Source organism: Accipiter gentilis, chromosome 34 (assembly GCF_929443795.1).
Source record: "Accipiter gentilis chromosome 34, bAccGen1.1, whole genome shotgun sequence".
Classification (NCBI taxonomy): Eukaryota; Metazoa; Chordata; class Aves; order Accipitriformes; family Accipitridae; genus Astur; species Astur gentilis.
The window spans coordinates 1,419,687-1,442,494 of NC_064913.1; the positions used below are offsets into that span (position 1 = coordinate 1,419,687).

The 22,808-nt window shown below is 40.6% G+C and overlaps 2 protein-coding genes across 16 annotated transcripts in view; both read right to left on the reverse strand.

Annotated features, from left to right (window-relative positions):
• LLPH (LLP homolog, long-term synaptic facilitation factor) overlaps nucleotides 1–22,808 on the reverse strand; it is a 556,390-nt gene that overhangs the window by 118,406 nt on the left and 415,176 nt on the right. The gene's annotated exons all lie outside the window — the stretch shown is intronic.
• The window catches only part of GRIP1 (glutamate receptor interacting protein 1), a 335,051-nt gene that overhangs the window by 45,280 nt on the left and 266,963 nt on the right, over nucleotides 1–22,808 (reverse strand). For 13 of the 15 annotated variants that reach the window (XM_049792219.1, XM_049792224.1, XM_049792221.1 and 10 more), the window contains 2 exons: nucleotides 6,191–6,338; nucleotides 4,415–4,584 (listed from right to left, as the gene is read on the reverse strand). In XM_049792219.1, the coding sequence (XP_049648176.1) occupies nucleotides 4,415–4,584; nucleotides 6,191–6,338 (318 nt within the window). Of the gene's footprint in view, nucleotides 1–199; nucleotides 356–4,414; nucleotides 4,585–6,190; nucleotides 6,339–22,808 lie in introns of all 15 variants that reach the window. The other 2 variants (XM_049792225.1, XM_049792227.1) reach the window with 1 other exon arrangement.

The following is a 22,808-nucleotide window of genomic DNA, read 5'->3' on the forward strand; positions in this document are numbered from 1 at the left end:
CTTGTTACAGAAAGGAAAGGTGTAAAATGTCAGAAATAACCTTGGTATGGCTATGAAAAAGTGTAGCATCCATAAAACTGAAAAGGTTTTAGTGCCTGAAATGGGAGAAGTATGAGTGAAAGAAGAGGGGAGGGAGGAGGAGGAAGAAGAAGAAAGAGAAGGAGAGAATATGTCAGCAGGAAAAAGCGTGAAACATTACGAAGGCTTTTTTGAGGAGACGCTTTCTGGATTTTCAAGGCTGGCATCCTGCAATGGTCAGGGTGGTAGGTGTTATAATGGTGGTAGGTGAGGAGGCTGCTGTGGCTGTTGGCACACGAGTCCCAGGTAAGTTGCCTGTTGCTTCTTTGAACCTTCACTGCCCGCATGAAGGGATGATGGAAAATTAGAAAAAAAAAGGACCAGAGAAGAGGGAGAAGTAACTGAATTGCACAAACAAACAAAAAAAAGAAGTAAAAAAATGAAAATAAATTGAAAATAAAATAAAACGAAACAATAAATAACCTGGTCTTGTCTTCTTACCGGGGGTGCTAACTTGAAGAACAGAAATAGTATTTTTTCCCCAGAATAAATGCTTCTGATTTTTTTTTGTTTTCTTGTATTTGTTTTTAAAAAGATTAGTACTGAATCAATTTCTATTCTCATTCTGTATTTAGGAGCTAAGGTTGCAAACTTCCTTAGAAAATACTAAGGTTTTACATATGACCACTAACTGATAGTTACTAAGTCTCTGCTTGCATTCATCTACATTAAAAAGACCAACCAAATACTATACATAGCACTACCTAGAAAGGAGATGTTTACTTGCCAGTCATTTCAATTTACTGCATTGACATTTTAATTTTGCCACCATCTATTGTTGGGATTACGCTATTCTGTGCAGTAAATGATTTCCCTGGGTCAGCAGCAGAAAAACTCTATCCTGAAGCCTGCTTAATAAAGAAAAGAGTTCTTAGTGATTGGTTGGATGTGTAATTTAATGTTTTTTTAAACTTGATCTTCAAAACTTTAAAATGATCCTTTTCTGGATGAAATTTGAGACCATATTTGATTGCTGATTCTACATATGGGGAGACTGGGATATGCCAAAAGCGAAGGCCAGTATTTACCAAGAGAACAGGAATGGTTTCAGTTGATGTGTCAAATATTAGAGGAAAATGATTGAGTTCACCCTTCATTAAATACAGTCTATTCATCACTAAATTCAGCATAGCTGTGTCCTTGCTGAACTGTAGAGAAACACTTCAAGCTGGGAACTAGTCACTGAATTTTTGTCTTAAAACCACCGAGGGATTCACCCGTACTATGAAACACAAGTTACAGTCTTTGGCCCATGAGCTGTATTACCTGTGTCTCTCTGCTACCTGTTATATCTCTAATGGCTGCAGACAGGTATGACCCCATGCTGGACTTCACCAGTAGCCAAATATCTTGACTGTTTAGGCTGGACCCACACCTTGCATTCACATCTTACTCTGTGAGACAATATAAGGGGGAAACGGGTAGCCACCGCCACAAGCACTGCGCAGTGCCAGAAGAAAAACTATCCTTCTGTTTCACTTCATACTGCATGGGTAATGATCTGCTAATGGAATATATTAACCCTCCTCTGACTCCAAAGCAATGCCTGCCCCTCAGCGAGGAGCACACACCAGGGAAGGGAGAGGAAAAGGCGAGTACGGGGGCCCGCCATGGCCCCCGGCCCTGTGGGGTGCTCAGGCCTCTGGAGGCCCTGGCGCTGCCAGGCCTGGCCCTGTGTCCCGGGCCTGCGTCCCTCCCGGAGAGCACCCCTGCTGAATCAAAAGAATTTTTTTTTCCCCCCCCCCCCCTCCCCGAAGAGATACCAAAGGCGAGGGTGAGGTGCAAAGCCAGTGCCAGGACTTGGGTTTCCTCACCCCCTGGCACCGGTGCCAGCGACCTCAAGAGAGTTTGGAAAATCTCACGTCAGCCAAGAAAGTCCCAGAAACAGCAGCAGTAGCCCGATATGGCCATATGTATCTTACAGACTTATCATATCTTCTCAGATGAAACCGTCTCTTTGATTACGCACACAGACAGCAAGATTTCTGAACTTTAACTATGGTGTAAAAATTAAAATCTGATAAGTACAATGTGGCCAGGTGGATTTTCATTATTTTCAAGTTGCTGTGAGCCTTGTTTAATTAAAAAGACTGCTTCCAGCAGGAAATTATCTGGTAGTCTTTGATTATTTTTTTTTAATGTTTTATTTTCACACTGAGAGTAGAGATAAAAATGTCCTACAAAGTGGGAAGGTACACAAATTCAGTTTGCTCAGCTTGTAGAAGGATAATCCCAATCCAACAAAAGTTCTGTAAAAGAAAATCCTATTGTGTGTAACCGTAGTAATTTAGTGGTAATTTGAGCTATTCCAACTCAGGGCTGTGTACAGTGAACATAAAACTAATGGGGCAGCAAGAGAAATGAATGTTAGCAGCAAAGTATAAAGAAAAAAAAAAAAAGAAAAAAACCCTGATCTTTTATAGTGCTCTGCATTTTATTTTAGGGCTAAAATTTCAATTTGTTTTATATACTGACTTTCCTGCCCATTTTAGATTCCTAACATGTTCCCATAAGACCAATAACTGAGCTCAACAGATACAGCCCTAATGACTCTGCTTATCCCAGATGCATAAAGGGAGCTTTTCAAATTCTACAGCATCTAGGCCATACCGCACCTGATGAAAGGTTGTTTCCAAGAGGGTACTTGCTTCCATAAAACACGTTACATCTTGAATTGGTTGTGATATTGGAGTAGCACCATCTGGTGAGGGGCTGGAAAGGGCTGTAAACATCCTAGTTATTCTGCCTTACTTAAGAAAGCAACTTTATTACCTTAGGGACATTTCTCCCCAAAAGATGCTCGTATGTAGCTTTTGCAGATCCCCTTGATAGGATTTCGTAACGGCCAGTTCTTAACTCTGGCATGGCAAGAGCATTGCTTTTTCTAAGCATCTACACTGGGTCAAGGTGACTAGCACATTAAGAGGATTAATTTGTTTTAAATGTTGGTTAAGAAACTGATTGCTTCAAGTAATACAATCATCTACACAAATCTTTGGACCTGGTACTCATCTTCCCAAAAGAAACACTCTTCAACAGTTCTTTAACCAGCCAGAAACTGATTGTGTGACATCTTTGCTTCAAACACATGAAAGATCTGTTTGCAATGTACTGTCATAAATTAAAAGAATGGAAATATATTGCAAAATTTGGTCTTCATCTCATTCTGCTTTGCAGTATCACTCCCTGCTCCCTCACCCCTTTAACTGGCTTAAGTAGAAAGGGGAAAGAGGTGCAGCTGAATAATGGAAGAACATGGTATTGCAAGGGTTACTTTTTGTTCACCCTGGTCTAGGAGAAACTAGTGTCTCCTCAGCCACTAGTTCAATATTCACCACTCTGACAAACTGACTAGAAGATCGCTTATCCAGGGACATCCTGGATCTTAGATGTCCAAGAACATTTACCATCACTGACATTTCTAGGCCTCAGAAATCTTGTCCTGGTCTAAAGGAGGCAGAAGCACAGTACCACAGGCTCAGAAAATAGTACCACTGGTTCCTGCTGCAACACAGGTACCTATTCTCTGTGTATTTCATAACCTTTGTTACTTCTTTGATGTCCATCAACATGCGGTATTTTAGACTGAATTTATGAATGCTGTGAATTAGCCCCTTTCTCAGGACTATTTAGAAGACAAGACAGGCAGACCCCATCTTCAAAGCATAAGACACTTTAGATATATTTGATTTGAAAATGGAAAGCCATTCTCTTCAAGCATGTTGGTATGAAATAAATGTCATGGTGAAAAAGGGCTGGGATCTAGGGAACTGTTTCCCAACTAACCTTTTTCATAAGCACTGACAATGAACCCATGAAGCAATCTCAGAAGTACTTTAAAAAATGATGGCAATAAATAATAATGCCATTAATAGAGAAAATGCGTGGGTTTTTTTGACGTATTTTAGGGGAGAACAAGTGTTATTAATGAAGTGGTCATAACAGACTATCAAGTCAATATGCTGAAAAGAAGTTGGCTGTGGTCCTTCCTCCCCCCTCTAAATTTAAGAAGCAATTTAGAGATTCATTTACCGAAGTACCTAGTTGCCCCACTGTGACTGCAACAGTAGAGTCACCAGGTGTCTTTATGTACATCTACAAGTGTGCAGAGCTGTTTCTCTGTAAAACATTTCCCTCTCTAACCATAGGAATCTCAGAGGGTATGTTAAGGCCAAGAAAACACAGAGCTTCTCAGAAACTGCAGAAGCATAAGCTGGGGAGCTGAAACAACACTTACAGACGTAACTGCTGCAATAGCTTTCTTGGCCATTCAACAAGGGCAGGCAAAGTAAAAGACAGAAAAATAGAAGGGTATTTGGTGTTACAGATCTCTTACCGTGCTCCGGGCCTTTCAGTGCTAGCCGTGTCTGGTGGTGAGGAAGGATCTCAAGTTTGACATTATCCGCTGCATTAGCCAAAAATTGCGTTGCTTCTGCAAGCGTACAGTACTCCATGCTGGTGCCGTCAATGGACAGAATATGGTCTCCTACATGTAATGCACCACATCTACATAAAAGGGGAAAAACTAGGTATGATCAGGTATGCATTTTGCTTGGAAAATGAGTTTTACTGCCTTCAAACTGGTCATGACAACTATGAACGTGTTCTTTTTTTTCAAGAGAGATTTGTGTTTTGTAGGCATTGTCACTGGTCAGACTTTATATCTATCAGTACAAACCTTAAAAACAATTCAGTTAATACATTATATGCCAAGACATCACTCACAGAACTGGAATGGGGTAGCTGACTATAAAAATATGTGTGAATGGCAGCAGAATAAAATGAGAAGAGCTTAAGGAGACTCAAATAACTTGGTCACATATCCCTCACACAAGCACCCAGTTCATCATTTTTTGAGTTATATTTCAAACATTTATTAGTACAAAAGCTGTAAATGACGATGAAATTATGCAGTAGTCAAACAAATAATGAAACCAGGGCTAGCATGGTGACTTGAGGAGTGGGGTGGGGAGGGGGCTATTTGCTAAATCTCGCTGCACTCAAGAGACTGGCTACTGGATGAGTTGAGAAATGCAAACACAGCAGTCAGCATCCCGACGTACCAGTCAAGTGGACAGCTCCTTTAATTGGTTACCCCCTGCGAAATGGGAAAAAACAGAGGGAGAAAATTAAAGCATCCTGCACCATTGAACTGGAGAACACCCCTGGATCAATGGCCGTCACTCTCAAAGTTTCTACTGTAGGGAAAAGCCCACAGAGGAGCTGTAGACTCACTGCTACAAGTGGGTGCTACCAAAAGCACCATTGTCAAAGAGGAGTTACAAGGTAGGGTGACTGGGGACATGCAGGAGGAATTTGCTGCTGAAACGTAATATTCAAGTAATTTTTAGATAGAGATATGTATATAGAAATATACTGTATATGTATAAACACATACACACACACACGAGCAAGCACTCCAGAAAAGATACCACAGCTCTGTTACAGAGGTTTAGACCACTGGGGAAAAATATCTATCTTTTTTTTTTTTTTTAAATGGTTTAAATGGTTTTATTTAAAGGTTTAAATGAAGTGGAAAAATTACAGCAAAATAACTTCGAAATACAGAAGCCAGTCTTTCAATACCTCAGTCGTATTCTAAAATATCAATAAAAAAATCCAGACATAAGGAGTTCCATTTCACTGTGCCACAAGAATGAGTGCTATATTCTCAAAGAACACTTCAAGGTTGCAAAGCCTCAAAATTTACTTCCCTTGACATCTGTTCCATATTGTGGGCTTACTTTAAAAATTCCAGTGGGTTATTTATTTTTTAAAATACTAATCTCTGCCACAGCATTGCACTTAATCGTCAGAGCAGACCTCTAAATTCCTGTGTTGCATAGTGCAAGCAGTCAGTCACATATTACATGGGAGCTGGCTTGAATACTACATGAATGAGCTAAAGTAAATGGTGTCCTGGAAGCCTTAAACTTGGCAGTATGGAACAATGATCTGACAAAGTGCTAATTTTAAGATCTGCAACCTCGAGAGCATCTGGTTCAGTCAGTTTTGTCAAAAAAGAGGAAGACCTTATTTACAACCAAACCAAGCGGAAGTAGAAAGGAAATGGATATATGGACCTGCAGTGTCAGCCCTCTGTCACACTCACCTGTCTGCAATACTCGCAGATTTGATTTTGTCTATGACAATGACCTGTTTGTTGCAGCACATCGAGGTAGTTAGTGCAACCCCAAGAGCAGCACCAGGAGTTTTGGCAACTTCAACTAGCAGTGGCCCAGACGCTGTTGCTACGGAATCTGTTAAAATTAGACAACAAAAGATCAGTATTTTACCAATGTGGTACTTACGCCATTTTCATATTCTCCCACGTAAAATCTCCATCGCTATTCTATTTCTCTAAGCAGACAACATGCTACTTAAAAAAATTCTGGAATAGCATCAGTTTAGTTGTCAAGAATCAGCTCTTAACATCAAAAATGACAAAAGCAAGAGGGAGTTTGTGAATCTGGGATGTCTGGAAGCTTCTGAGTGTGTCAGAATCAGAGATGGACTAGGTTAGGGAACCGGGATGTGTTATCAAATCACTCTCTTGAACAACTGAAGCTAAAAATTACCCAGAATTTAAAACAGGCAGGCTGAAGAAACAGAATTAATTTAAAAAAGCAGAAAATTATCTGAAAAAAAAAAAATGAACAGGTTAAAGAAGGATGCTAAATTAATTTTCAGAAAAGAAGGGGAAGATCTGTGGACAACAGCTATAATAATCAAATGAAGGTGGCAAAGCAAGGGTCTACCAGAAATCCCTCACAAAAAGAAAGGAGAATTTAGAAGAAAATGGTGAAAGTGCAGGAAGCATGACAGCTAGAAATAGTAGGAGTTAAAGCAAAATGCATGTGAGGAGGTTCAGAAGATTCTTGTAATATCCTGTCACTGGATAAAGTACTGCCTTGCAACAGGGCACAGATAGTAAATGACCAACACTGAAAAACGAAAGCAGAAAAATAGGAGGCAGCTACAGTCATGATTGACGACTGTGGTGAGGAACTATGCCCAAGAGAGACAAGTGCTAGACAGAATAAAGAAAAAAGACAGCAGGCTGCTTCCTAAATGCCAAAACAAAGCAGGCAGCGATAAGGGTGAAGTACATTCTGGAGACTGCCTGAGAACTCCTACTAACCGATACCCATCAATCAACAACTGATCTCAGTGGAGTAAGATACAGTAAGTGAAGGTGTCCTTTAAGGACATAAAAAGACTGAGAAAAAGAAAATGGTATCAGAATCCTTTGGAGGTGCTTACAATCAGAATAAGGAAAAAATGAAGAAACAAAGACTTATGCTGGAGCAAAGTTACCAAATGTCCTGCTGGCAACTGGGAGAGACTCATATTCACAGAGTACTGGAGCCTGCTGTAACAATACTAAGAAAACTTTCAACTGTGACGTCTCTCAGAAGTCCCTGAGATTGAAGCTGTAAAAGAACTGCAGCTGGGCTTCAAAGTATGGAGAAGACAGATATAAGATATTCCATTCAGTCTTAAATCTAGAAAATCAGTCCAAAAATGTAATTCTGACACAGAAGAGAAAGACACAGAAGAGAAAAACTAACAAGCTGTATGGTGATACAAGAAATTGAATGAGAACTTGATTAACTAACTCTCAGCTAAGGTGCTTTTCCTAGTTAGAGAGTAACGTAGGTAAACTGGATATAGAAATGGAGTGAAAAACGGTGCTTGGATGGAATAACATACAATACCAGTAAAGCATCAGTTAATTATTATAGAACTCCTCCCCCCCCCCCCCCCCCAACATGAAATCACTTTTATATTTCTGTTATCTTTTTTCTAGTTAGAAACCTGAGGGTTGGAAGGGGAGAGAGTATTTTTGAAAGTGCCCATTAAATCTGAGTGACTCATTTTTGTGCCCAACTGGGACTGACTTTTTAAAGGCTTAACTTCCACAGGCACTACCAAAACAAGCTGTTCCACAAATCTGAACCAAACTTTAAATTGTGATCCAAAAGAAGAGAGTCCACCCAGTAGCATTTCTGCCTGGAGCATCAGGCACTAAATAGCTTTAAAGCTGGATGAACTGCCCTCAGCAGCTACCCAGCCTTCTTTAGTAACAAAAGGAGGAGGTTATCACACTGAAACTCTTGTCTTCGATGCCTTGGTTAAGAGTCTAAGTAAGGCAGGATGCATGCAGTGACTTGCATACAGCCAAATAAGCAGAGCAGAATTTAAGAATTCCAACTCCCATTCCTGTGCTGAGAAACAATTATTTTCTTCTTGAATATTCCAGTGGTTGCTGGAGCTACAAACAAGCTTGCATTTACAAGCATATGGGAAGAAGACTCAAACAACGTTCGTCATCAGTACCGTGACAAAGGTTTGAACTCACATTGATCCAGAAAATGGCAAAGCTCAACTTGTTATTGGCCTATCTCAAGTTCTTTCTGTAACGATTGCCTTGAGGAAAGGAGAGGAAACGAAATGCAAATATCTGTTGAGAATGAGTAAATCTTTCAAGATGCTGCTCCAGAGTTACTTGAGAAATGCAAGCTTATGCCCTACTGTTATTTCCCAGGTGCCTGTTGAAATGCACAAGGAAGGCAAACCAAGGCAGATAGGATGAATAAATAAGATAACCACATTAGAGGAACCAGAAGAGAAGAAATGGAGTGTGTCTAACTGTGGAAAATAAACACAAGGAAGAGAAATCAGACGGCAATAATCAAGCACACATTCCCTGACAGAGAAGGATTAGTTTATCATGTTGAAGTAAAGCATGGGTATGAAAAATGAATCATACAGGTATAAATTATTCATGTGTGAAGATGTTTCAGTCATTAAGATATTTACACTGTGACTGAAGCACTTACACACTATGTTGATTTATTGGCTATGTAATTACATAAGATATACTGATGAACATTTGCGTGAAAAACGCTCCAGATTTTTGATTTTGTTAATCATTTTTCTCACTTTTGAGCACTGCATCTCAATCAGTACCAGAGGCTTGATTAAAACCTCACAGAGGAAGCAGCATTGCTTTCCGCATGCTAATACGTTTCTTCAGCTAGATAGCAGCATACCTTTTTTATTTGACAGCTTAAATCACTGGCAACAAGGTTTTTATTCTGAATATACTTTTATGATGTGTAAATATACTACATGATATATAAAAAGTTTTGGATAAAATAAGCAGTGTCACCACCCTCCCTCAACCTCAAGAGATAATCACAAATGATTTTTAAATTTGAAAAAAATCTATTTTTTTAATCCTGATTTCTAAAGGAAATATAGCCTAAGTGATCACATTACATGCATTCGTTTACACACTTGTAAACGTATGTACCTGTTAATCGTTGCCTATCCTCATGGCTTGTCAAATCCAGTTCAACAACTGATGGGTGGTGGAGGGCAGAAAACCTCTTCAGGATTCCCACAGTAGGGCAAGAAAAAAAGTGAGCTGCTTGTGTTAGGCAGCAGAGAATCTACATGTGAAACAGTACTTATAAATGCCCTAAAATGGGAAAAGCTTCAGTCATAGCTTGCAATCAATATTGACACTAAATCCATAGGAAACCAAACTTTCTTAGCCTATGAAGCTTTTTTTTCCTTTTTTTCTTCCCAAAGCCTTCTTGTACTTCAAGCTGGGAAGTGCTGCTATACTGCGAGCACGTTCCTGTAGGAACATCGAGCTCTGTTGCTACTATCCGTGCTCTGCAGCTTCTCACTTCTCTAACCGGAAGGTTTTGGGTGCTTGCTTTCTTTCTTTTTTTTTCTTTCTTCCAGAAGTCATGGCAACACAAGGCACAAATAATTTTTTGAGCAGCTTGGAAGAGACAGACAAGGAAGAAGGATGTCAAAACAGATTTTGACCTTAAAAAGCCAGCTGAACCAGTTGAAAGAGACAGCTCCACGGGACTGCTATTGATCTTGCCTGGATGCTGCTGTATCTTCTAGCAATGATGTAAGTGACAAACAAGTGGATACCTTACTGTCTCACACTAATTTTTCTCTCACTGAGTTTTTTCCCCATTAGATGTCCACAGGCTAACAATTTTTTCACCTTAAAATAGTATGTAACAGGTTCGTGTAGCCTTCTCTGTTGTTGTGATTCTCTGACAGTAAAAAAATAAATAATACAGCAAGTGTGTGCTGGTTCAGATCAGTAAACAAATGCATAGTTCCTCAAAATTGCAGTTCTCCCAAAGCAAAGTTTTAATGCTTTTGTAGCAATGCATTCACAGATCTAAATATGTCTTACTCCTGTCAAACTAGAAGCCAGTATTTCACAGAAATATTTTTTCTTGGCCAAACAAATGTGCTTTTCTGCTCCTCACATCTTTCTTTGTTCCCTTCACACAAAATCTTTGCAGTCTAGAGATAGCAAGTAGATCAATACCTCTCTCAGGTAGGAGCTTTCTTTTATCCATTTGGTTCTTGCCCTCTCTCTTTTTCTGTAACCCTAATTTTTATACCCAGTACCTGTGTGCCTCATGCTCAGACTTAGTCAAGAAAGCATATTGTTAATTAGAACAAAGGGACACCCAGATTATATTTTCAGAGCAGCAAACCTCATTCAGCTCAGGTCATATGATAGCTGGACATCTTTCTATAACCCTCCTAAAAGGAAAAACATCTTCTATATCTAAACTGCAATTTCCAGTACCAATATCCAAAGACTGGACCATAGCTGGGTGGATCACAGAGATGTATTTTAGTGAAGTTAAGGAAGATTGTTGGGGAAATGGAAAAAATCTGAAATCTCTGACACTCTCTCCTTTAACAGCGAAACATTGGAAAATTTACAGCAAATCAGCTTGGAGAAATCAATTTGAATCTCCCCACGACTCCCAAATGCCCTACACTTTACACTTGCTTTCCTCTGCTCTCTCTATGCTCTTTTTTTAATTCACAAAGATCAGTGATCCTTTTCCAGCACACATTCAGCAATCATACATGCTACAGCTCTGATGTATATGGGATAGTCATTGACTGTTCCCCAAGGAATCTGTTGAGTAAACTCTCATGTAAGGACCCTCACAAGTCCTTGTATGCAGAAACACATGGCCATTTCCTTGAACTTGCTTTAACAAAATTACAACAGAATCTAGGAGAGGTCTGTGTTTTTATGTATGTGACCCAGCACGAGTTACAGAAAGGGTCCAACGCAAAACACACTTATTGCAGCCACTTCTCACTCTAGGAAGGTTGAAGACAACTGACACACCACTTTCAGCACTCAGTGCACAAGTGGAAGGTACTTAGAAACTGCAGTGGCGAGCCTAGTGTGTAAGTCACAGAACGGTATGACAGCAGTCCCAGCTCCTCCTGCTGGATCTGGGCCTTTATTTGCCATACCTCAGTTGCAACAGGGTATTTTACAAAATAACCGATGGTGGGGAAATCGCAGCAGGCATAGTTGTGTCAGTCCATTCAGAATCAGCACGTTAGGGATTAGCGCCCCTATTTTCTGTAGGAAGTAGCAGAAGTTGAAACATTAAAACAATTTTTTTTTTTTCAAGAAATGGCTCAAGATTTCAGGTGTCAGACATAACATAGGTTTATCACCAGGAGAGCTTTGAGTATTTGTCATTCCTTTAGAAAGCTAGATTGCTGAAATGCAAAAATCAGAGCCAACACATTTCTTACAGGACACTTAAAATCCACGGCCAGTTGTACAAATCCGAGCCCAGGTAACCAACCCAAAAACCAGGCAGAAGTTCTAACAGACTGGATGAATTTTGTTTTTAAGACCTGGGGCATTAGCAGTGAGGCTCTCCACACAGACCATTTTGCAAGGGCCTTAACAGCACTTCTCAGCTGACAGTGGAGCAACATAAAAGCACTCAGGGATTCTGTGTGCATTCACATCTGCTTTTCTTCATTAATCAACAGACTATTCATTACTGTCAAACAGAATCTTAAACTGCACTTAATGAATCTTGCCATCCTCCATGTGGTTTGCTTATTGTATTCTTAAGGACTATTTCTTTTAACAGAACACCAAACCGGAAAGAGCATTCTTTCTGTCCATTAAAACGCTCTCTCTATAAGACTGTTAAAGTTGTCCCAACTCCTCACAGTCCAGTGGCAAGATCGCATCCCTATCTGTGACAGTGAGACTCCATCCTCTATCGTACCGTGGCCCCACTGTTTCCCTTCTCGTGTTTTCCTGGGACTGCCCGAGCAATATGCGGTCGACCTCCTCCAATTGCCTGCCTTTTCCATGGTCTCCAGCAAAACAAGAGCCAAAACCAGAACTGGCTAGTTCCTTTCCTGTGCAAGAGAAAGATTTGCTGGGGGTGGGGAAGCTTTTTCCCACTTTTCTCCTTCCTCTGTGCTTCTCTCAACTAACACCTTTCTTACTTCCCCAGGTTTCTAGTTCACCAGGTCACAGGTGCAGAGAGATGAGAAAACCCACTTTGGCACTGTTTTTCAGCCACATCCTAAAATATTCCTTAGGCTATTTTGCTAACATTTTAAATTTCCTTTGAAGGGGCATTTTCATTCATTCATATTTAACACCAACGAGATGATTAGCTAAGTCTCCCTTACACACACAGAGCTGACTGACAGTTATTTAAATACTAAATTTGTTGGGGTAGGAGGCTGCTTATTTATGTAATAACCTTTTCTTGTACTCCAAAGATAATTTGATCTCAACAAATCCCTAATCTCCATTTTGCAAAGAAGAGAATATTAATTACATATTTTTTAAGATGATCTAATTAAGGAATTGAGATTGGGATCATGGGTCAATGGTTTCAAGAGGGAAAGCAGCAGCAATGAAGAGAGGCAGGAATAACATTTCTGCAGCGTCTAAAGAGAACAGGAACACCATTCAAGATGCCCTACAGCTGGGTAGCATCATTATCACTCATTCAGAGCCATATTATTTGATTCCTTATACTTTTGTGACTCTAAAGGTCATAAGTGAACCACAGACAGGGCACTGATGCACAGTACCAGCCTTGATATTCTGTTCTTCTAATATTGCATAATGTTTGCACCCTGGCTTTGTTCATGCTTTATTTAGCAGAGTAACCTTTTTTTCATCTTAGATCTTATGGGAAAACTAAAATCAATGCCAGCTAGCAAGCTCTGATAATGATTTCTGAAAAGCTAAAAGTCATTGACAGTGTTTCTAATTCTCCTGAGAGCTAGAATACAAAAAAGTATTAAGAAGCTTAATGACACATGAGACTTTACCCCAAAATATATTTTAGAATGGAGTAAGCTGGCATTATATATTGCAAGCAATATTTGGGGAGAGAGGGTGGTAGTTTCTTTAATAATAGAACAACTACTTAAAAATTAAATATTGTTCTTTTTCAAAGGGTCAGTGGCAGTCTCCAAGGCCCAACTTATAACTTACCATAAAACACGTCTGCTCCTAGTGTTCCCTTGATTACAGAGTATCTGTGTGTTTCAGGCAGGCTGTAAAGTGAGCAACAGTTGTTCTAATTTTACCTGCTCAGCTAGAATTAGAGGGGCAAAAACACTACTAAAAAATATAAATTAGTGTCTTTTTACTTATTGCCAGTAACAGCATAGCACTGGAGCTGCTGGGCTACTAAATGAAAGAAAGCTCAAAGAGTCCACAGAAAAACACAAAATTGCTGCTTAGGAAAAAAGCCACCAATGGCATTTCACACACTCTCACCTTTAGAATAATCAGATTTCAAAAATGAAAAATAGGAATAATTTCAAGAGGATGCCAGCAGAATGAGTGATAGTGAAATCAGAGGGACCTCTCAACCTCAGAATGGAAAATGGAGACATTATTCTCTAAACGAATGTGCCGTCTATCTCCTCCCCTATACACAAGCAATTTCATATTCTTGTCAACTGGCTGGCACAGTCTTTCTATTTTCTTCTTCCTGCCTAATTCCTGCAATTCATTTATACGCCTCTAATTCAACCAAGTTCTTCAAATCAAAAGCTTAGGAGCTGCCTTTACCCAATTTCATACTTTGCAACCTTAGCCCCATCATCCTTCTCAGCTAAGAAAAGCCTGCTAACCAGCAGAAGAACCATCCCTGCCTTCAAAGTGCTCACACCACTGTGGGTGGGGATGTACTCAAAATCTGCTTGGGACTCTCTCTCATGTTTGGACCACAAAAGGCTGCCTAAACCCCTTTTGTTTAAAAGACTTTCCCCAATTCTTGGGACACTCCTTCCTCCCACTAACTCTGGTTCATGCTCAGACATCTTTCCCTTTTACCAGATCCCTTCTCTGCTCAAAATCTGTATTAAATCCCAATCTCTTAATTTATCTATATCTTTTGTGTGCCCTGTTAATCTAAACCTCAATTTATCTATTGCTCAATTTACAACAGGGGCAGGATATGGTGGATGGAGCCTGTACAGAAGGTCCTGGATCTGCCTCTTTGAAGCTAGTCTGAATGCATTTTAAATAAACACCCAGGCTCTGCAATTTCTTTCCTTTGAAAATGAATACTACAGAGAAAATTCAAGTGGCACTTAAAGAACTACCAAAACCTCAAATCTCCACCCTTGATGGCAGCACATGGTTTTAGAACTTAGGAGTCTATAAATAAAATACACCTTTATGGTCAGTTTGGCAGCCTAGGCCTCAAACACCACCTTTCTATTGAAGGATGGCTCCTCAAAACCACCCTGAAACACTATATAGCATTAGACTGATTGTGAAATGTTTGCAGAAGGCAGCACCGATGGAATTCTGCCTACATTTTGTTCCAGGAATGGAACTCACAAATAATTACTTTTTAAAACCATCTCCCAAAATAACAAAGACCCCCAAAATGGTGCAAATAAGATGCAAAGTCCTCTGCTGAGACCCCGCAATACAAAACACTATTTTCTGTATTGCACAAAGCATAGATAAAAATCACAGAACCATTGAATCAGAGAATGGTTTGGGTCGGAAAGGATCTTTGAAGATCATCTAGTCCAGCTCTCCTGCCATGGGCAGGGACACCTTCCCCTAGACCAGGTTGCTCCAAGCCCCATCCAACCTGGCCTTGAGCACTGCCAGGGATGGGGCAGCCACAGCTTCTCTGGGCAACCTGATAGATACATACGTATGTACTGAAGAACTTCTCATACTTAATTTTTTCTTGCAAGTAGGACAGGAAAGAAAATACACAAGAACTTTGATTTCTTCAAAACACTCGGGCTCTTGCACAGTCCTGGACCTGACTAAACACAACAAATAGAACAAACAAGGACAACACAATCTGCGTCCCTGCTGGCAAACTAAGACACAGCTGGTGTGTCAAATTTTACATCTGCCAGCCTCGAAAGTAAGCCTATAAGTACACACTACTATGGATAATATTAAGTACTGGAGTACCCATTATGTCTATTTGCCATAATAACCCTAAGTTTCCATCTAATGGGAACAGTAATAATTAGAGTGGGACTGGATTCTCTTCAAAAGCCTGCAGAGCATAAAGCCCCTTGCTGCCAGCACTTGACAGATGGGAACAAACACTGCGAACACCCAAACTTTGTGTTGAGCTGACAGCTCCCATCTGCCCAGGGCTCTACCAGGATAACGACGTCTCGGATAATCCCAAAAGCTCCAGAACAAAGGTGTGCCCTGGACCTCTTGGTAAGACAGTTGCACACGCAACAGTTAAGGCAAAGACAGACATGTCAGCGCTGTGGTAGCGAGATACCTGAGCTGTCCGTGTCTCCCTGCCACGCAGTGGGAGCTGAAGCCCTGGGAACAGCAGAGCTACACGAGCGAGGTGCCGGGCCGGGGACAGCCACTTCTGCTTCTCCCCAGGGTGGCTGACCCAAGGGCAGCCCCGTTCCCATGTGGCTGGGCTGCTTGCCGTACTCGAGGTGCACGACTAGACCTTGCTCGAGGGTCCTCTGTACGGAGCCACACCGTCTCGTGCATTCGCGATTACTTGTTATTTGCACGCGTTAGTGACCTCTGCGCACAAGCTAAGCGCGGTCTCTGCCTTGGAAAGCTGACTTTGGGCGTGCTTCTGCTAACGTTGAAATCAACTGACTTGGTTTGGTTGAACAGGAAGGTGGTTTCAGGCTAGTCAAAAAACCTCCTCTGCAAAGCCTATTAGGCGAGTATAAACCAGAAGAAAAGAAAAACTAAACTCTACACAGTTGTCCATAACAGAATTCGGAATGCCTAACAGAATTTCTGATGCTACAAGTTAGTACTATCAGTACCACTTTTTACTGCAAAACCTTTGCTCTCTTCAATAATCTGTGCTCTAGCACAGCTGTCTTATAAATAATTAGTGCATTGGCACAGCCATAGTATAAAATGCTACCATGCAGAAGGTTGAGGCTGAGATCTGACCTTGATATTTATGCACCAAGGAGCAGAGTGAGAGTTTTGCAGCTCTCGGGGGTTGCACAGGATATTTTGCCATTCAACGCCAACCACTCACGAAATGAAACTTTGGTAGAATGAGTCAGGTAACAAGTTTATTAACTGCCCTCTCTTTCCGCTTTGGTACTGCCTGAGTAGTAGTTCAGCAAAAACATTTCAAAGAAATACAGCAAGTAATTGAGGTAAATTGCCCTCAAATCTAACACAGAAGCCATGGTTCTGGACATAAGCTCTTTGACGCCACGCTGCAAAAATAATCCAGGATTGCTTACCTGTTGCCTATGTATTTCCAGCTTTTCCTTTCCCAGTGCTTGTTCCAAGCAATACAGAAACACTACTGCTGGGAGTATTCACACATTTAAAGTAAAAGAAAGTTTCTATATCCCCTGTTCTCTGCAGTATACATTTCCAGCAAAAACGATTCCCCACATTTCTTCTCCCCAGATCCCAGCCAAGCTCTAGAAACCCAAGCACCCCATAACTGACAGAGCCCCAGCAATGAGAAGCGGCTCTTTCCATCTGCTGCCTCAGTAGGCAGCCTGCCAGCTTGCTGCCAGGGCCACCCTTGGCAAAGTTCCTGTGCGCCTCCTCCTTCGGCGCAGGACAAGCCATTTTTCCCTCCTGCCAGAGCAGCTCCTGCTGCCAGGCTCGGAGGGACTCCAGGTCCTCTCATGCCCCCGTCTGAGGACTTTTTTCTTTTTGAAATTGTTCCAGTGCTTATAAGGTACACAGACTTGTATTTCAGTAATTCTGAATTTGTGTAAAGGAGAAGCTCTGAAAAAACTTTTCCAGGTGTGTTTCTTTGTCTTTTTTTTTTTTCTTTTTTCTGGACCAGTGAAAATCCATCCAAATTTACCTAAGCTGTAAAGACCTTGAAAAATTAGAGGTTACAGTGCTCAAAAGGCTATTCCATTCAACACTGCTGAGCTGACCAGAACAGAAAGACTGGGCTTATGCAAATTGTAAAAACCCAAATGAGGAGCTGATTAAAATTAGCAGAACATCAATATAAATCATTATAAAAATACATGTACATAAAAAAACCTCAGAAGTGTCTGTTTACAAACATAATGACATTAAAAGGAAAATATTACGGTCACCATGTGGGCACAAAGCACTTCAAACTTAATGAACCCCAGAATGAAAATTGCCTGGATGAACTTATTTTTACCTCCCTTCTTTAATTAAATAATCACATATTCCTCCTTCTTCAAGAGCCTCATGCGGAAAGTAGACAGTGAGTATTTAATGAGTAGCAACACTTTTACCCTTTTTTTTCCATGTTCATGCCTTAATTACTAAACAGTGTTCTCAACCTTCTCTGAGCATACGTGGTGGAGGGAGAGCTATCGTATTGTGCAGCCTCTGAACATTCATTACAACACATATTCATTAACAATTTTATCTTATAATCACCCTTTAGAGCAAAACCATGGCATTTTCCCCACTTTATAAACAAATGAGCATCAAAGAAATGAAGGTCAAAAGCATCCATTACTCCAGAGAGGACTATTTGAGACACCTACACTGGGATTCACTGCACCAAAATGTAGGCATCTGTAGAGCAGACCTGATGTAGCTACACCTGAGCTGGCAGCCTAAACTCCCTCTACAACTATCAGAGAAAACTGGCATTTAAGAAATGTGTTTCACCTGCCCTAGTTTAGGCATCTACAACAAGATGAGATGATCTACTCCTTAGAACATTTCTCTCACTTGACTGCTTTTCAAATCACTTAGCAGGTGACTGATGAAGGAAAAACATATGCAATCATTCTGATTAAAATCTATACCATAACACATATACTCCAAGTCATCTGAGTAAGGCTGCATGGACATCTAATTCTTGCATTTCCCACCCCTGAAGAGTTGAACTGAAAGGAACTTTGCATAGACAAGAAAAATCTTTCCCCAATATACACAAAATCTTTTGGAAAAGTCATCACAAAATGCTGCTTCTCCTGAGCACACTGAGCTGTATCCTTTCAAAGACTTCCAAATGTGGCTAAGTCTGGGTGGATTTTCACTGGGATAAGCAGAAGAGACTTTCCCAAAATGGGCTTTCACTCCCTCAACCAGTACCTACTGAATTGCACGTCCGTGTTCCAGTGCTTCAAGAAGACAAATTTTCACAAAGAAAAGTACTCCAACTTCATCATCATAGGCAAAACAACTTTCTCTAAACTCATTCCTGGAAATGGCAGAACAATTTTGCCCAAACATGCTTTAAAAAAAAGGCAAAAAGCAGACTTAGGCAGTTACCTGGGGGAAGGTGGAAGAGGGCCATAAGGAAAACCTTAGTGTAAACTGTTGAAGTTTTCACTATTCATAAAATCATGGGTTTAACTGTGAGGCAGTTTATAAAAGTCTCAAAAAAGCCATTCCTCCTACAAAAGGGATCACAAAGAAGCACAGAAAGGACACATCCTTCCTTCTTTGCTCTTCCTTTGCAGCTGTTTTCTAGTTTAAACATAGCAGCTGATTCTCCCACATTCTGTACTCAACTGAAGAATGGCAGAATGCACTGAGACAGACCAGGAGCACCAACACCCTGCCATGTTTTATAACGTCAAATGCTAACATTTGAAATCTGATCTGTTATGTGAAAGCCAAACAGTAAATAAAATTAAATGTATGGTGGCTGTTCATCTACGAGTTTCTCTAGCATGCTTGAGGATGGAGACATTCGCTGTGGTCTAGATCCAGACTGGGATGACCTATAAAACTTATCACAAACCTGGTAATTTCATGCACGTACACCCTGTTTCCCATGCAAATGCTGAAGTACCAGAAGAGAAATATTTTAGCAACGGGGTGAAAAGAAAATGGGCCTGGCATGTTCTCTTTTCATTACTAGACAGGAGAAGACTGAGTGGTAACTGGTGCAATTAAACAGTGCAAACAGCACTATTTTTAAATAATCTGCATCAGAGTTAGGTCCTTGTAATACAGGTCTTTTCTACGCTTCAGACTCGAGTTTGCTGTAGAATGCCTAAAGGACATGCTCTTATGCTGGCAATGAAATAAAACATTGAGTTAGTGGTGCAAACGGTGCTTAAACTAGAAGACTTTTATGTTGGCAGAAGACATTTTTGTTGGTATAAACTGGGTGTCCATTTGGTAAGGACTGAGGAGGGGGCAAAGAAGCACAGCCCTGCTGTTTATTTCCCTATGAGCAAAGCTCTTAAAATGTAGGACAAGAGCTAGATTTTTCTCCTTTGGGTCCCATTTTAAATCCCAGCTGAAATCAATGAGAGTCTTCCTACTGAGTCAAACGGGCTTGGACCAGGCCTTGGCTAACTTCATGAAAGGCACCTGAGAGCTGACCTAAGGACAGATAGTTCTTGTTCTCATCCTGAACACTTCAGGTGAGAGCACACCGTGGCTAGGGATTACATGCAGCTTCACAAAAACTACTAAATTCTGTGGAGAGAATCACCTAGCAGATCATACTCAACAATCAAGAGAAAACTATGCATTTAGCTAAAAATGCAATTCCAGGGTATTTAATACCTGAATAAAGAATTTATTTTAAAATTAGAAAGTTAAATGTGAATAACAGCTAGTTATAAGTTTGCCTGAGCCAAAAATGGCAGGAAGAATTGCAGGGAGAATTTGTTTTAGATTTTCTTCACAGCTATGGGCGATGTTGTGCCAAAATCATATTAATGACAGAGGGCAAACCACAGGCTCAGTGTATCTGCAGTCCAGGTGGGGTTTTTTCTTTTCTTTTTTACATTTTTAATTTAAGCTGCTTGAAGCCTTGAGATTTCAATTAGGAACTCAGGCATGATGACCTGAATCAACAATATCTTTTGTATATACAATAAAGGATAAAGAACAGCCCAACTAGGAGTTTTTAAAGAAAGTGTTGAGGGGCTTCCTAAGTAACATAAAACAAGTCCCAAAGCTCTGCCTCAAGGTGTACATATTAGCATCTTTTCATGTATGTGACCTTTGGATTATCTGCCAGAAAAAAGTGAAAGTAACCCTGTAATTCAGAGGCAATATGGGTTACAGATGCTTGTGTGTAATACAATAGGAAACCTTACCCTGGAAAGCCCTTTCTTTCTCATTAGCATCCCCATCTCTGCTCCTCCATTGTCTCTCTTCTCCCCAGAGCCCCACTGCCTCTGATGCCCTACAGCCAATTTCATCTATTGGCAAAGCCCTACTCTGCTTCCAATTTCTTGCAGGTAACCTGAGGGTCTGGGTCACCGCATGACTTGACTCACTTCCAAGAAAGAGCGCTTTTATACCGGCGTGGGTTCTGCATGTAAAAATGCAATTTTATCAGCCAGGGAAGAAATGTCTGGAGGCACAGAAGAGGAAGGAAAAAACCTCAGCTTGCCACAGCTTTACCTGTAACCTTGGGAAGCCCATCATATCCTTCATTACTCATCTCTTCAGGAGGGCTCGGCACTCTTTTTTTGGCTGCAGTGAGCCATGACTTTTCTGCTTGTGTCAGAATTGCAATTAAAGATGAAACCGGTGAATGGTCTAGATAAGTACTCTTTGTAAAATCACTACCACCCTCTTCTCCTCCTCCAAGAAGAAAACCTGCAGTAAGGTGCTTGCCTTTAGTTTATTTCGAATGCACGTTCAATCATTACAGAAACATCACTTTGTTAGGGTCTTCCAGCGCCTACATTGAAATAGCGACATGACCAATCAATAATAGCTGTCAGACTATACTGGCCAATTTCCTTACCAATGAAAATCATGAGACTCACAGAAGGTCAAACATCAATAACGTGAGTCACCAATGAATTGATTAAAAAAAGAAAAATCCAATGTTTTTTTTGCTGAACAGAGGCTAACACACAGAGCAATTTTTATCAGTACTGGTTTCCCAAAGTCTGGTAAATATTGAGTTCGTAGGCTATGAAATGATCTCTTTAAATGAACAAAGCATGGTAACCATGCATTTAGGAAAAAGATGCAAAGACAGGTTATTATGGGTATTTAAAATTACTGTAGGGCAATGTGGTTTGAACACAGAGAACATAACATTTCACTCATTGTACAGCTATGCAACACCATCAGAAGTGTAATTCTGTGTTACAAGATCATGTTGTAAGATGTGGCACTGGTGCAAATAACTTTGAGTAACTATGTTGATTTCAAGATAAACTCATTCAGCTTAGATACTGATTTTTTTCCCCCCCTACGTACACTTCCAGCTCACAGGCCTCGGTACTGCCTTCTCTGAGCAGTGCACATTTTCCACGTGCTGAATACTACATGGTGCAATCTCACAGGACCTGCTTCAGATCTCATTCACACCGGTTTTGCACTAGAACACCATTAATTGAGACAGCTCATATTTAGGCAGAATACCTACAAATATTCATACTTTAAAATCCATCCTTTTTCAGCATAAATGTTCTGTAAAATGATGAATGAACCATGAACTTTAGTGTAAAGGGATCAACATCTGCCCTACTGCATCCCAATTTAACCTGTTAGTTTCTGGCCAGTACAGGTGTTCCAGAACTGATCTGAGGGTTTCTCAGGCTTTCTCCCCTTGGCCTAACCTGTCGGGCACAGTCTGGGTGTGTGATACCGATGAAAAAAGTCAAGACGATGGAGTAGTTTGGTTCAGGATTTTTTAAACACCTCCCTCAGGGAAAGTCTTGGGAGACATTTAGTGTTTTCCTCTCCCTGGAATGGAGGCAGGAATGGAGCCTTTGCTGCTGTTATTTCCTTAGAGATGGGCCCTTTTAGAAACAGTTTCTGGGGTTACAGCCCAAGTTCTCTCTAATATAAAGAAAATAAAATCTGTCCCTTATTCCTTATTCTCTCAGATGACTGCAATGCCACTAAACCAAGTCCAAGGATGAATTTTTTTAATTGGTTTCTTTCTGATCACAGAGTTTCTCTTGCATTGAATTGCATGGCACATGCGGAAGATCCTTTAATCTCCCAAGAAGCTTAATTATCATCCTCTTTGTAAAACTTTCACACCTGCACTCTGAATTTAAGTTCTTCAGCTACCTGCTCGATTTTTTTTTCGGAGCAGCACAAATCAGGATACTTCATTATCCTTGTTAGTCTGCTGTTGACCAGCACACTAAGTAACAGATAAGCCAACTTACTGAAAGACCTTTTGACTAACTTTCAGCTGACCGGAGGTACGAGCACGTAGTAGAGATGGCAATTCTATTTCATGCTGCATTTCATGGCACATCTGGATAGCCCTCATGCAAAGTGGAAAAATTTGATCAATCCTTTTTTCCCACCTTTTACTAAATATATATGAGGGTTATTTGCTCCCTCCCTCTGCTTGCTTGGAGCCTGGATGGTGGACATGAGAGGTTATTACAGCAATCTCCTCCATCATTTGTTTTTACATACTTACTAAAAGAAGCTCAATAGCCTATTTTAATAGGCAGAGGCTGCTTCCATT